This window comes from Candoia aspera, chromosome 4 (assembly GCF_035149785.1).
Source record: "Candoia aspera isolate rCanAsp1 chromosome 4, rCanAsp1.hap2, whole genome shotgun sequence".
Classification (NCBI taxonomy): Eukaryota; Metazoa; Chordata; class Lepidosauria; order Squamata; family Boidae; genus Candoia; species Candoia aspera.
The window spans coordinates 93,302,477-93,318,790 of record NC_086156.1 but is presented as its reverse complement, the minus strand read 5'-3'; the positions used below and the strand labels follow the sequence as shown (position 1 = coordinate 93,318,790).

The 16,314-nt window shown below is 38.6% G+C and overlaps 1 protein-coding gene across 1 annotated transcript in view; it reads right to left on the bottom strand.

The window, feature by feature from the left end:
* LOC134495538 (butyrophilin subfamily 3 member A2-like) overlaps positions 1 to 16,090 on the bottom strand; it is a 67,535-nt gene extending 51,445 nt beyond the window's left edge. Inside the window, exon 1 of the mRNA XM_063301051.1 lies at positions 15,994 to 16,090. Coding sequence (XP_063157121.1) covers positions 15,994 to 16,054 — 61 coding nt within the window. The 5' untranslated portion in view covers positions 16,055 to 16,090. The remainder of the gene's footprint in view (positions 1 to 15,993) is intronic.
* Positions 16,091 to 16,314: the final 224 nt, after the last annotated feature.

Sequence of the window (16,314 nt, the reverse complement as noted above, 5' to 3'; positions counted from 1 at the left end):
TTGCCGGTGCCAATGGGTCAGGCTTCTTTGGTACAAAGAAGGTAGGAGCAGATGCTGGGGAAGTAGATAGTCGGATGAAACCCTTTTGGAGATTAGAATCCAAGTAATCTTTTAATGTGTCTAGTTCTTTGGGGGACATGGGATATTGTTTCCTTGCTGGAATCTTGGCTCCTGGTATCAACTCAATGGTGCAATCACAGACCCTATGGGGGGGGTAGTGTTGTGGCCTCTTTTCCCTGAAAACGTCTGCAAAATCTGCATACGTGGCTGGCAACTGGACCCATCCTGCTTCCGTGGCTTCGTTGTTTGCTGGAGAGAGGAGAGCGGCTTGAATCTTGTGGTGCTGGGAAGGAGATTGCTCCCATAGTCCAGTTCAACAATGGGTTGTGGATCTTCAGCCAAGGTGTGCCCAGGACTATAGGCACATTAAGAGATGCCGTAACATAAAGTTGGATCCACTCATTGGGTCTCCCCTTGTTAGTTGCAAAGGTTTTGTGAAACTTCTAATCGGTCCTGCCTTGAGGGGCTGGCCATCAATGGTCTCAACTTCTATGGGACGTGGCAATTCTATGGTTGGGATGTTGAGGTCTTGTACAGTCTGTACATCAATGAAATTGGTGGAAGCTCCGGAATCCACGAGGCCCTCTAGCTTGACCTGGTGCTCTGGGTTTACGTGCATTATGACCGGTAAGTAGTAAAAGGATTGCCTGGAATCCTTAGAATGAGCCCTTCTTAATTGATTGATGGTCTCCCTGCTGAGCTCTGTGGAGGGAGACTGATGGAGTTTCCCTGGTTGGAAGTTGAGGTGGACGTGGCTCTTGATTCTGCTGCTTGTCCTGGGGCTCTTACGGAATTTGTTTGGCTTCTCGCTGGGCAAGCTCTCACCATGTGCCCCTGGACTCCACAGTAGAAACAGAGGGCTCTCTCTCTCCGACTCTGTATCTCAGCCTCAGATATAAGCCTCCTGCTCACCCCGATCTGCATTGGCTCCTCTGGTCCCGAGTAAAGGGAAGGTGCGGAGAGAGCTGGAAATTCTGGAAGTGCTCTGAGGCCCCTGTTTCTCCCCAGCTGCATCTGTCTGAGGTCTTCTAGCCTGGCGTCTATGACCACAGTCAGCTGATATAAACCTTCTAGTGTAGCTGATGTTCCCTGGTGCACTAATTCATTTTTAACTTCTTCATCTAGCCCCTGTTTGAATTGGTCTTTCAAGACACTCTCATTCCAGTCCAGATCTCCTGCTAACAGCTTGAAATCAGCAATGTAGATTCCCACTCTTGTTGCCTTGCTTGAGCTTCCGAATTTCCCAGCTGGCAGTGACCTCTCTGATCGGGTCGTCAAAGTGTGCTCGGAACCCTGGCAGAAAATTCTGGTAGTCGTTGAGAATTGGGTCATTGTTCTCCACCATGAGAACAGCCCATTTGGCTGCTGGGCCCTTTAGCAGACTTAAAATGCAGGTGACTCTGGTTCTGTCTGTGGTCTGCTGTCAAAAAACATTGTGCACTGTGTGAGAAAGGTTCTCCACTGTCCTGCTTCTCCTCCAAACCTCTCTGGTAGACTGCCCTGGGATCTCAAGACTACTGGCAGAGCTGCTGCTGCTGCTGCTGGCACTGGTTGTGGGTTAATCGGAGCTGGTTGTTGTAACTGCTGTAGCATGGCTGCTTGTAATGTGTTGATCTGGAGATCTACTTCTTGTTGATGTTGTTGCAATGCTGCTGCCAGTTGTTGGATGGCCTGCCAAATTTCCTGGTTTTCTGAAGACATTTTCCCAAATGTCTCTTCCTTTTTTTTTTTTTTGTTCCTCCCTCTTTCAATGGGAGTAGGGAGTTTGTTAGGATTTACGTCCTAACAGCCAGGAATCATGCTGAGACAAGGAATAGGTCTCTAGTGTTTTATTACTCCTACATAGACAGAAAATCCTAACAAACCGAAGAAGCGTGGAAAAAACCTAGACAGATAAACCCCAAAGTTAAGGTGGGTCTGATCTGTGTCTCTTTGAATGGCTGCTTAACTCCTCAGTACTACGCATACTTTTTCCCCCCTGGATAGAGGCCCCCACCTGCTCACCATCAGTACTCATGACAGTGCCCCTTATTTAAGATGCTGCACTACCAGAAAAAGAGAGAGTAAGAGAGGAGATAACATCATATACCCAAATAAAATCAAAGCTCAGCATGCGTACTTTTAAGTTTCTAATTTGAAGTTGACGGTATTGAGATTTCAAAGGAGATTCCTCTATCACCCAACTAAGTCTATTAGAAATCTATTCTACTGCTGGATAAAAGATCCTGAACTGCAGAGTTAATAACACACACATATAGATGCAGAAAATATATGGTGAATAATGATGGCAAATTAAGCTTCTGCAATAGCAAATTGCATTTGTGATCCCAGTACTGGATAAATAATATAACCCACTCTTATGTCTGTGTCTTCGTGATTTAATGTTTTCCCCTTGCAAGTGATGTGACCTTTGACCCCAAGGCAGCTTACCCAAGACTGGAAATGTCTGAAGCTGGGAAAAGTGTGAGAGACACAGGAAATATTTCTAAGATTTCTAACAGTGAGGACATTCCTAACCCCATGGGGATCCTGGTAACACAAGGATATTCCAAAGGCAGATATTACTGGGAAGTAGATGTTAGCCAGAAAAACAAGGGGTACTTAGGAGCTACATCTGAATTCAATTGTAGAACAGGGAAGATCACCCTGTCTCCTCAGAATGGTTATTGGGCCATAGGTCTTGGAGATCGGCAGATTACTATGTTTGACAGACCCATGGACCCTTTTTAAAGTAACCAGACAACCTACCAGAATAGGGATATTCCTAGATATGCCAGCAGACAAAAGTCTACCTTTTAATGATCTCCATAGCAAAAAGAACCCTTACACGTTTACCAGCGATTGTTCTGCAAACCTGTATCCTTTCTTCTCTCTTGGATTAATGTCTGTCAAGGAATATAACCAACCAGTCAAAATTGCTAAATGTTTGGAAGAAGAAGAGATTTTGTAATGAAAAAAATACATTGAGGGTAAAACTCCTTTGAAAAATGTATTGTTAATAAAGATGTCTTAAATACGGTACGTTTCTTTATGCTTATTTGGAAATGAATTTGGAAATAAATAAATTTGGAAAATTTAAAAGAGATCTACTGTGTTCCTCCTTAAATTATGTTTTTGGATGCCAGATACAGCCACATAAAATACATATCTTGATGTATGCTATTCCTTCACTTTTTCATTTTATTATATATTCATTATATTAAATTTTGAAGAAAAGTGAAATAATTGTAATGCTGGTAACATTAACACTGAAACTGTAAGTAATATTGATGGAATATCCACTTTTTTTACTTTTCTTCCCTCTTATCTAAATTTAACACTCTAAGGCATCTACATAATAGAATATTAAGAATCTAAGCATACATTTTATATAGATACTATTGTATTGAAATAACGTAACATATTAAAACTGAGAAAATGGAGCAATAGATGGTTTATATGGCTAGATTCAATAAGTTGTTAAAGGAATATGCTAATTCTATATTAACATTTTCTGGATAAACTTTTAATTTCTACAAATGTATCTCATTTGTTCATTATTCTATATTATTTTTTATGGTTTTATTAGCACTGCTTTATCCTTAGTTGTACTTTGTCATTACTTCTGGTTGTTATACATATGTACATGTGTGTGTGTGTGTGTGTGTGTGTATCATGTTTCCATTTTTCAATCCTGGGAAGGATGAGGGGTATTTGGGAGTGCGCCCAGTGAATATCCCTCCATGTTTAGTACCCCTTTGATACTAAGCTTAAGACCCCTTTGGTACTTTGTTTGTTTTTTATCGGTTTTGTGTATGGACTGATTTAAACTTGCCATTGCCTTCCTTGATTTCTTTCTCCTGCCCTTGATGACTCATAGTCCAAGTGTTGCTTTTGAAGCAAGGTGAGATGTTTGATGCTTTGGGTCCTGATGGGCCTGAAAATGGTCCCTGATGTTTCAGCCATCCAGTGAGGATTGCATATAGGGGAGCCATCCCTTAGTGACTGATGGTGAAGCTTGTTCACTGAAGAAAAAGATATTGACATAGTTTTAATGTTACATGCTAATTTGGAAACATAGTAAAATGACTTACAAAACACTCAGGAGTCAGAGTCTCTCATTCTTATTCTCATTGTCATTCTTTCCTGACTGAAAAAGCCAAATATTCCTCAAATTCAGAATGATAGTATAAAGCATTCTGTCAATTCTGGAAGTTTTACTTCCAAAAATCTGGCTTCTGACATCAATGGAATAGGATTCTAGGGAGATTTGAAATGAAATATGGAAGTATACTACCATGAAATAACATGTTTCAGAAGCTTCTTCATATGAATATAGTAAGCATTTACACAATCTGCTTTCAGCAACAACAAAGGAAACATGCCTGCCTGTTTTTAATCTATTCTGTACCTTTCTTAACACAATAAATATATTGATACTTTGGTTGTCTTCCTGTCCTGTTTTCAGTGCTTCTTCCTAAAATGTGATCCCTCCTGGAATTTTTAGCAGGTGAGAAATTCTATACTCATTGCTTTGTGAGCATAGAAACTAGAGCTTGAAAGTTTAATCATTATGATTAGTTTCTGAATGACAAAAACATGCCTCTTTGAATAAATTATTCTATCTTCTGGTTAAAATGTTTTGTTTTGATCAAAGACATTGTGATGCTTTAAACATTTTCTCCCTATTAAAATTGAGAATCTACCCTGCAAAGCACTTTCCCAAATGAGAATACTGATCATACAGTATTCTCCCTGATTCATCCCATATTTGTAGCTTTAAAGTTTCCCTCACCAGTGAGTTCTAGCATCTTCTGCTATCAACCAACAGTAATTGTGTAGATACAGTAATGAAGTCACCAAAATGGCTTGGAATCTCCAGTTTTATCCCATGTCCTCAGAATGCTGTTCTCTTATCCCCAGGCATTGCTTTACACAGATCTATCATTTTCTACTTTGTACTTCAAAACATCAGCCAGCATAAGATGGCCAAAATAGTCCACACAACTCAGCATTATGTTGGCCACAACAAGGCAATCTGTATAGTATTTTAAAAACTAAAACTTCCTTTATTTTGCATTCTATTTTTATAATTACTCTTCTTTCTTTTCCTTTAACTGGTTTGACTATAACCTTTGATGTCTCCTATTTTTTTCTTCTCCTGTATTGCAGACAATTTTATGAGGTACAGAATTAAGGGCCCTCCCTTCTGCTTCACCATATGCCATAACTTTCCACCCATGACCTGTCAGTAAAGCTAACAGGCCTGGAGAGGGCACCAGATGAAACAGAAGTGAACACTTGATAATAATCAAGCTCCTTGCTAGACTAGAGGTGCAAGCATGGCCCTGCTGTCACTGCGAGTACCTTGTACTACCCATAAGTAGTCCATGGAATAGGCAAAATGGAATGCAAGTAGACAAAATTGTGTTTCTCTGCCACTAGAATTAATAAAAGCAGTTAAAAATGCAGCCATGCTAAATCCCTTGTCAGCAAAAGCAGCAGGAAACTTGTAATACATGTAAAAAAGCAGCAGAAAACACTACATAGTTGACAAAGAATTAGGAACACACAGATGACAGAACATGACTCTGTTTCCTAATCAAAATAAACTGGGCTGCTCAGAATTAGCACTTTCTGCAAAAACTGTTAGTTCTGCTTTTAAAGAGTGCTGAACTCATTTATATAAACTGTGCCTAAGCTGTGTTTAAGACATGCTAAACCTTTCTTTAAGAAACAGGACTTTCAAAAGATTGGTAAAGCCATCTATACAAGGAGCCCATGCAAAGGTCTGACATGTGTTTCAAAAAGCAGCAATTCTGCAATTCAAGCGAATAGCTCCATAGACGGTTGCACCCAGTGACCAAAGAGGAATGGGCATGCTTGCAGAAGCTTAAAATAGGTAATCCCAACCCCTGACCATTTCACAAACCATATTGTGATGAGGATGAGACCAAGACAATATCATGAGATGCCCACCATGTTCAGTCTGCAGTTAGGGGTGAGTAAAAGGAAGAACGGAAGGAAGAAATGAGGAAAGGGAGTAGGAAGAAACCAAATAAATGAAAGAAATATGTATATGTGAGAGCAAGTGTAAGGAAAAAAAAGTGAGGAAAGTGGGATGTTACTATGGAAGAGTTTAAATGATGACTACACAATTACATGTGGAATAAGACTATTATTCATGGTGGCTATTTGTTACCTCCAGGATCAGAGGCACTTTGTCTGAGGACCCCCTTTTAAACCCCCAGTGGAAGAGGACCAAACTGGGCACTTTCCATAGGTCTCTAGATTTATTTATTTATTTATTTGACTTCTATAGCCACCCATCTCAAGAAGTGACTCTAGATGGTCATCATAAGGAAAAGGACACTGGATTCAATAGGCCTTTGGTCTGATTCAACTTAACACTGAAATAACTGAGATACTGGGTGTTTGGAATTGTTGGAAAGAAGGAATTCAAAATTTTGAAGACATGGCAATGAAGGAAGAAGGATGAATATTGACTTAGCTGAGCACAACTGAAGAGAAGTTAGTAATTGAAAGGGAACCAAGGTCCAATATACAGGACAAGATTCTATTCATTCTGCATTTTAACACTTGTAACGTAAGGCTGACATTTGATATTTTGTTGTGTGGAGAGAACTGTGATATGTAAATACACTTGGCTGGGTGCAACAAGGAATTTCAGGCGTGTGAAAATAGTTCTACAAAACTTCACATCATTCTTATTTTTAATCCTCCAGAGTAGCTTTACAAAAATGTCCGTGTGGTGCCCAAAGCCTTATGCTGAATGTGTCATGTAGGCTGAGAACCACAAACTGAGAATAACCCACAAAATCTATAAATAAGCCCATTGACCATAAAAACAAGTCTTGCAATGCTTGGAGAAAACATGAAATGGAAGCAACATTGAATTACAGCTGATTGTAGAAAATGCTGGCTTCTGTTGAGAAGATCTGAATGCTTTTGTAGTTGGGCTCACAAGTACTAAAAGTGGATGTTGGTTCACACATAAAGAAGTTTTAAAGAACCAACATGCACTTTTAGTACTTCATATAACTTCTTATATGAAGATTGCCAACAGACCCCCTGCCTGGCCCAAATTAACGTTTCTTGAGTATTTACCAGCAGCAGTAGAAACTTTTTTTTTTTAAAAAAAAAAGCAACTTAAGCTTTCTGTGATGAATGGAACACTCAAGCATTCCCTCAATTACAACACATAAGCTTTTGCTTATCAATCTATTTAATGAAGTGAAGCGTTCAGTACAAAGAAAAAAGTTGTGAATGGAATTTCCCATGAGTTTCTACATTTTAAAATCACAGTAACTTCAAATTCCCCCCTACTGCCCTCTTAGGTGTGTGTCCCTCCTTCTCGTGCCAGCATCTGGCTGTAACGGTTCTTCAAAGATGACCTTGGTGCAAGAAGCAGCTGGCCCAAACAAGATGATTCCCACTCCAACCACGTTTCCCCTCCCTGCTGGTCAACTTGCAAGGAAGTTGGATGTGAGTCTGATAAAACGTTCTGTGAACATTTGATAGGGGAGCCTGACACTTTCTATGAAAATAAAGATAATTCCTTATTAATTTATGCTAAATAATTTTCCATTAAACAACTATAGTGTCAACTGCAAAGCTGGTAATCTTGCCTTATTTATTTCTAACTTTCAGTTGAGTTGTAAAGAAAAACAAACTGGGACAAGCTTGGATGAGAAATATTTTTCCAGATGGAAAATCCATCGTTTTTTTGTCCAAAAGTCTCATGAGCACCTGCCATCCCATATCCTCCTCCTCCTCCTCCTCCTCCTCATTATTATCCCATCTTTTTATAAATATATAAAACAAGGTGGCAAACATGCTGAATACTCCTGCCTCCTATTTTCTGCACAACAGCCACCCTCTGAGGTAGGTTGGGCTGAGAAAAAGCGACTGGCCCAAAGTCACCAGCTTTCATGCCTAAGGGAGGCCTATGATTCCCAGTCTTCTGGTTTCTAGGCCAGCACCTTAACCACTACACCACACTGGCTCTTTATGATCATGATATGCATAGATTTCTTTTAAACAATTAAAACAACAAAGGCAAGTATACCATACCGTTTCAAACAGTTAAAGACAGAAAAGAACTAACCTTAGGATCCTTTATACCAATTGTTAATCAAATAAAATATGACTTCCTTTGTTCTAAATAATTGGAGTGATATTATTAGAGCCATATGATCTGGGACTCCTTTTGGCCATAAACTCTGAGGGAATGACTAGGGTGCTCTGTAGACTTCCTTCTGCCTCATGAAGACTGGATCCATGCTCTGCCTTAGTCCTGTGAGGAGAGAGTGGTGCGACCACCTAGATTTGGGATATGGTAAAGACCTCTTTGTAGGAAGGGCTCTGGTGCTTCCCATATCAAAGAGTTTGTCCCTGGAGCCAGTGATTTCAGACAACCATTTCTGGTCTCCAATCTACCATTTCTGGGAAAGGTTGTTGAGGCAGTGATGGCAGAACAGCTACATACAACACCACATGAAGTGTGCTATCTGGACCATTTTCAGTTAGGGTTGGTGTAGTGGGGGGCAGCTGCCCTTTTAATCAAATGCCAGCCTGAAGTGCCCAGAGAGAGGTTTTTGGTGGGAAGAGTTTTGTGTGTGTTTGGTGAGGGAGTTGGCTGGAGTCCGGGATGAGGGGGCTACCAGGCAAGGTTGAAAGATATTTGGTTAGTTAAAATTGTGTTAGTTGCTTTCTTTCTCTCTCTCTCTCTCTCTCTTTCTTTCTCTCTGTCTTATTTTTGGTATTTAAACAGCATGTTGTGTGTGGGGAATTTATTTTCTGTTCTTTTAATTAAAACTTTAATAAAGTTTTTTGCTTGTTTGAACCCTGAAATTATTCTGTTTGCCTTCTATCACCCACCTCAGCCCGGCTGACCTACAGACTCCCAAAGTTTTTGTTTCGGTTTCCCTTCTATATTTAGCCAAATCCGGGGTGGGGTGAGGATTTCCCCTTCAATCCTCTCCTGGTTCCCCAGAGGGCTTATACTGAAGGGGTGGTGATGGCAGCAAGGGTGGCTAGTCCTCCAGTCCCTGTGTGCCCACAGGCGCAATTCCCTCAGAACTGAGGGTCCTCAGAGGAGGGGTTGGTTTGACCCTGAGGGTGCCTTTTCCCCTCATTACACCTGGGTATGGGACTGAGATGACACTGATCACTCTGATTATATTAGCAATGATATATTTATTATTTTTATTTTTTGTGTTATACAATATAAACATGTGGATTTATAGCTCCATGCATGGAAAGTTACACAACAATACACAAAGAAGACATGAACGATTCCTTTCCTTCCTGGGCTTGATCTGTGCATGAGTAATAAGGTTCCAAGCTGCCTTGTCTGTCTGAGGAACTGAAGACCCAGGAAAGAGCTCTAGCTACCGCGAAAGGGCTCAGGCTACCAGTGAACATGTGAAGACATAGACAATACTTTTTTTTATTTTAAACCAAAGCAAAAAAATCCAGTTGGATGAATCTTGGATGATACTGCACTAATTATTTTACTTTATTTCTGGTACTGTATGATAACATGCTGTAAGTCTCAGAGAAATCCGATGAAGCTCTTCTCACTTCTTTCACAATTTTTGAAAGGGAAGTGGGATTTTCATGTGGATGACTAGTAAAGGATCTTGAGCACGATCTAGTGCATGCTCACCAAATCTGAAAAACGGGTACAATGTCACAGTTGACTGAACGGTAATGGTGGTTATACGGAGTGGTGCCTCCATACAGGGATGATAGAAATCTACTGTTCCTGATTCTTGATCCAGAAACAACCCAATATTTGAATAAGGGACATTTAGATTTTTTTCAATCTTTTCCTCCTTTTGACTAGAAAACAAATTTCCTCTGACACTTCTCAGTGCCCAGCATTCTTCTCCAAGGAGCAAAGAGAACTTCTCCTTTCTGGTTCTGTCCCTTTCAGCCTGAGTCAGCACCCCCAGCTCCCAGTCCAGCCGGCCCCCCACCCTCACCTCCCAGTAATGCTTCCCAGCAACATAACCCTCTTTCCCCACAACCACCAGAGAACCCCCAGCAGGTTTTGCTTCTCCAAAAGCCTTAAGGGTGGCTGTTTTGCCATCTTTGCTGATGGTGATGTCTGGATGCTTGCAGTCTGAATCCAGATAAACTGCAACTATGATAAGAAGGAAGGAACAGTGAGAGACAAAAACTCCTTCTCAAGAAGTAAATATGATAGTGGGATTCACCACAAATATTTAATTTTATAAATGGCTTGATTGCATCCCTAATATGAACTTTTTTTTTTTAACTGTTCAATCATGTCCGATTCCCAGAGACTGCCTGGACAAGTCCCTGCAGTTCTCTTGGCAGGTTTTTCAGAAGTGGTTTGCCATTGCCTGCTTCCTAGGACTGAGAGAAAGTGACTGGCCCAAGGACTCCCAGCTGGCTTTGCACCTAAGGTGGGACTAGAACTCAGGGTCTCCTGGTTTCTAGCATGATGCCTTAACCACTACACCAAAGTGGCTCAATATGAACTAGGTACATATTTTATTTCTCGTAGTCAAAAGCACCTAAACTTGAACTAAAACAACTGTTTTTTTAAGGTGTCCCAAAACAATAATTAATGTAAATTTTGTTTGTACACTGCTCTTACTAATAAGATTATCATGCCATCAACTGAATCTAGACTTTCCTGCACTGTTATTTCCACAGGAAAGAAGTACGGACAAGGTCATCATCCTTTCATTTTTCTCTCTGTGCTGGGCAGAAATTTACTGTATATGTTAGAACAAAATAAGTTATGGAGGCAGAGTTTATCTTGGGATGCATTTCATTAAGTCTCAATAAGTCAACATTCATGCATGTCTGCATGAGATCTGACCTTGGCAGCCTCTTACCTGCATGACCCTGAGCTCTTCTAAGCTCTACAAAAAAGAAAAGGAAATAAATCAGTAGCTGGCCATAGTAAAATAGATAAACAATATTCAAATTTATTCTAAGATATTTTGGCATTGAAATTCAAGATCTTAAAGAAAGGAAGATGACTTGAAAGAATAAAGACCAGGCTCCCTGTGTTCTGTAACAGTGTAAAAATATTGTTAAATAATGTTTAAACCTCATCCTGATAGCATCTGTGACACAATTTGACTTGATCAGACATCTTCCAGAAGGACTCCGTGTTTTAATTCAAAACTAAGATTTTGCATTTTGGCATTCATTTTCTGAACCCTTAATTTCTCATGAAATCATAATAATAATAGTAATAGTAATAATAATAATAATAATTCAGGTTTAGAAATTTGATACACCTGATCTGCTTGGCCACCTTCAGGAGCATTCCAAATTTGGTGAAGATCAATACAAAGTTTCTTCTGACTAAACCAAGGTTAGACTAATTATCAGTGACAACATCATGCAAACACAGTTAAAGAGAGAGAGAGAGAGAGAAAGAAGAGTGCAAGCTCAGTTTCTGAAGAAGTTACACTTCAATTGGAATCCATGGCTATAAGCCTTTCCTAACCTGATGTGCCCTCTAGATTGCATCCATCATCCCATGCATAACTTCCATGGCATGCTGTCTTGGGGCGATGGGAGGAGTAGGTGGGGAAAAGTTGCTGTACAACAGAACAAAAGATTTTTTTTTTTTAAGTGTTCAAAACTCTGGTTTGAAAGACGTTATGAGTGAAATGTAGCCTATGGAGTTGCTGTGTTTAATCTATATAGACCAAATGTTTGTTTGGTTTTTAAATGTATATATTTAAAGATATATACAGAGTCTGGCAGCAAGAAGATCTGGGTGGAGAGAGAATGGTAAACATCAGTTAGTATAGCTAGTCAGTCCTGAGTTGTGTTTTTTCTGCTATGTCTGAAGGTTATTTTTTTCAACCTCATTTATTCATTATTGTTATAGATGAGAAAAATGTGGGGATTCCTTATTATTCTATAGTTAAACAGAAGTTATGCAAAAGGCTATAGGGGTCCATAAGCATCAAGACTTGTACATACAAAATGTTTTGAATCTGTGTTGTCCAAATTGTAGATAACAAAATTAATTGAATTGTAAGGTATCTGGCAGGGAAAATTGTGCATGATGCACAACTAGTTTAGTTCTATTGCTTATACCATGTCTGATATACCAGCTTGGCGAAGGTAATTGTCATGGGGATCTACATTATTATGCAAGATGAACACCCATGAATTCAAGTCCATGGGTGTTCACATGGCGGGCACTGAGGGGAAAATAAGATACACATGGCAATGTCATCACACAGATGCTTATGTGCTTGCATGAGATGTCAAAACACAAGTTCATAATACTGGCATTGGTATGATGATGTACCCATGTGACCCTTATCATTTTGGTGTCAGTTTATTTTGCTGCAGACACTGCTACAAGTGACACCGGAGACATCTCTGCCTTGTGAGACCTTGATTGCTAAATCCATCATAGCATGTGAGTCTGAACGAAGTCTTTACATTTTATCTGGCACAAAATACTCTGTCTTCCGAACATCCCAAGTTCCTGGGTTATGAAGCCCAAGAGGAAATTGTGGTTTAATATTCTACCTTTAAATTGGAGGATTTTGTATTCATGAATATGCTCCACAGAGATAGGATAAAATTATCCAAATTCAGGAGACTATACAGAGTTCTCAAAAAGTTCATTAGAGCACTGTTTTCTGAGAAATACTGCTAAATAAAATTCATGTTACCCTAGTAAGGTGTAATGAATCCTTGTTCAGTAGAAATCTATAATATCTCATAGTGGACTTATCAAAACTAGTTTAGCTTGCCCAGTTCATGTGAGTATCGTTCTAAAATAGAACAGTACTGCAATTAGTTATGCTAATAAGAAATTTCCTTCAATACTATAAAACTTACTACCATAAAGAATATTGTGGTTTTACCCACTTTCCTTCTCAGCCACACATTCTATCCTTGGTCTCCTTCGCCATAAGTATATAGTGTGACTTCTCTTACCTGAACTCTTCTGGATTTCAGAAAGGTCTAGAAAACAATTATTTGAATTAGTATAATGAATCACTGAGATAAATTAACAAAGGAAATTAAGTGCCTAAGCCAAGATTTAGTCCCATTCAGAAAACAGGTAACCAATTCTGGGCAGGTGATATTTTCAAAAGCAGTTGAAATTTTGGATGCTAACAAGGGGAAGCTACTTGAAACCCTCCAGAGATGCTGATCTACTCTAAAGTATTTTTATTGGTCATAGTGGCAAGCTGCTTAATCCAAGGTTAAAGTTTAGCACAACTTAATTGCTTTACAGTCATGAGCATGGATAGGCAAACAAACTTAACAGAGGGCTTCAAGCCATTCTAGCTTACCAAGTAAATTGATTAGATGATGAAGTCTTTTTTTGCTTCCTGAATAGTCATCTAGATCCTATAGTGTAAAAGTGTAAAAGTTTGGTACTACCACTATTACATTATAATGAGTGGATGGATAGTTGTGCTACTTAAACAAAATGAGGCCCAGGTCTTACATACAAGCCCTTGAGATTTTTTTTTTTAATGTTATCTACCCCACTTCACAAGATTTTGCTGGATTTCATCTTGACAAATCTTCAGATGGGCTGAATTTACAACTAACCTAAGACTAACTACTACCACCAGATTGCACTTAGAAACCCTTCTGGTGCTGATCTTTATCATGGATTCCTCTTGAATGACCTCCAGTTCTAAACATTTACTAATGCTTATAATTATGTTGTTTTTAACCAGAATTCGATTATTAAGTCTCAATAAAATCAAAGCATGAGTTTTCTGCTGCATTCCTGTAACATTTGGTTATCATCTTTTGATTATTTATTTTCTTTTTAACTAGAATAGGATTAAATTTTCAGGATCATTCTGATGAAATGAACTATGCCAAATTTCAGAGAAATAGGAATTTACAAGGAATGCTCCTTTGAAGTTTTTCTTTTTCTAAGTAATTGCCAATACTTTTTTGTTTTAAGTCAACATTTGATGAACCTTGCAAAAAACCAGGCATCTCATCATAAGGAACATGTAGGGCACAGCTGAGGCAATCAGCTTAAAGAAGGATTTCCATGAGGAATAAATACCCTTTCTGGACATGGTGGAACAAGCTGGGGAAGTCTGGTGGGGCTGGGAAAGGCTGAAGCAGAAGCATCAATACAAGGTTACTGTGAATTGCATATAGAAATATACCCTTTTAAAGATTCTAATGACCTCATAATTTGTTACAAAGGACGACTGTAAATTCTAACATAGTTAGAGATGGATAAAAGAAGGATTTTTGCCAACATAGCTAACAGTATGTATCTTCAAAAGGATATATAATTTGATTTGTTATTTAGCAGTATATATATTTAAAAGGACACTGATTTGTTCTCCTGTTTGCTGATTTTGAGGATCTGAGTAATGAACTTCCAGTAATATACAGTACATTTACAGAATGTACATAAAAAATAAGTAAAATTAATAAATTATGTAAAATTTGCATAAATTACGTAAAATTAACAAATTCAATTTTGTTTGTTTCTGAAGTCCACTGAATGGGAGTCTGTAAAACTGAGGTTTTACTGCAGTTTTTAGCTGGAAATTGGTGAATTTTATTTCTCTATTTCTCTATCACTTTCTGCTACACGGCAAGAGATCTTGAAATAAAATTGGGGGACTCGGGACAGCTGGCTAAGCATCCTTTACTTTTTCCCATTTTGCAAGAATATTTCAAAGGACAGCTGAAGAGTAATGATAGGAAGCATGACTCATGTGTGTGCAGGGGGTGTTAGTTCAAGTTTAGTCAATACAGCAAGCATTCTGTGATTATTCCTTATTCAAAAGAATACTCACGTCCTTGAGCCGTGGTCCTCTCAGTTTCTGTAACAAAGATTACATTTATCAGAGGTCTTAGTTTTACAGATATAAATATACTCTCTGGAATGGGGTGTTTGTCAGCAAATAATCTGCTGTGTTAACCCTCAATAAATGTCAGAGATCTTACCAATTTTCAGCAATGGAGAATTTGAAAAGGCAATTATTTAAAAGTGATTGTACATGATTGAAACTTTATTACTTTCAGTCTTTTTGGAATGAATGGAAGCAGTCAGCTGACATGAACATTGCCAGATAACAGAGGACTAGAGCTCAGATTTCCATTGCAAGATTTTCATTAGTGGAATGTGCTGTTTCTCACATCTATCACATCTCAGGTCACTCTCTCTCCCTCCATTTCTTTCCTGGAGCCTAAAGACAACTAGCTTCTTCATTTTCTCCTCTGTTTATATACTGTATGTCCATAGTTTTATTTTTGAAAGAACTCTTTTCTAAATACTTTCCACCTTTTCCAAGTATTGAAATGTTATCCTAATAATACAAGTGTGATATGAAATATAACTGAAATTTTCACGACTCTCTTCAGGAGAATTTTTTTTAAAAAGTATTATTAGAGTCTTTCAACTACAGAAGGCAATCCTGTCCACAAATATGAAGGAAATAAGAGAAGGGAAAACATTTCCATCTTACCAGTGATAGTTTTTATTTGATCTCGTTCTGAAAAGAATAACAGTAAAATGTTATCAGATAAAATCACCAGTTAATGACACTTTTCCTTAGTTATGCCTTTGTTATATTGATATATACAGTAAATCTGATAAATCAAAAACTGCCTTAGGCAGTAGGAAAAGGATCCATCCTGCTACTTTGCCTCTTGCTTAATAATAGCTTCAATTAATAATTTAATAAAAGCCAGAGTATACAAAATGTATCATATATCAACAGATATATATAGAATGAAGTTTGATGTGATGTCATCATGTTCCCAATGACTGTCAGATTTTCCCTGCAAGGCGGTACAGTATAACCAAGAAGATGGTTCTGGCTCAGACTGCTTCCCAAAGATGAAGCACATTCATATGCTGCTACCTGAAAATCAAATTTGTCATTGACATAGACTTTCTGCAAAACAATAGTATACTTGTTGCATGTGAGATCTGCAGAAGTATCAAGATAGAAACAGTAGAAAAGGAGGAACACATGGAGCTGGGGAAAGAAGGCAAGTCTTCAGGTGCAATTCTGTGAGGAAAAATACCATGTTTCAAGATGAATTTCTTGAACTGCTGATATAATCACTATTTAAGCATCCACACAATGCATTAATAGTGAAAATTCATTTATATTTTTATAGCAAGAAAATTTTGAAAAAATGTGTTATGTGATTGAATTAATTCAAAAGTAACAGTAGAGTTAAGGGGCACGGCAGCACTGCAGGTTAAACCGCTGAGCTGCTGAGCTTGCC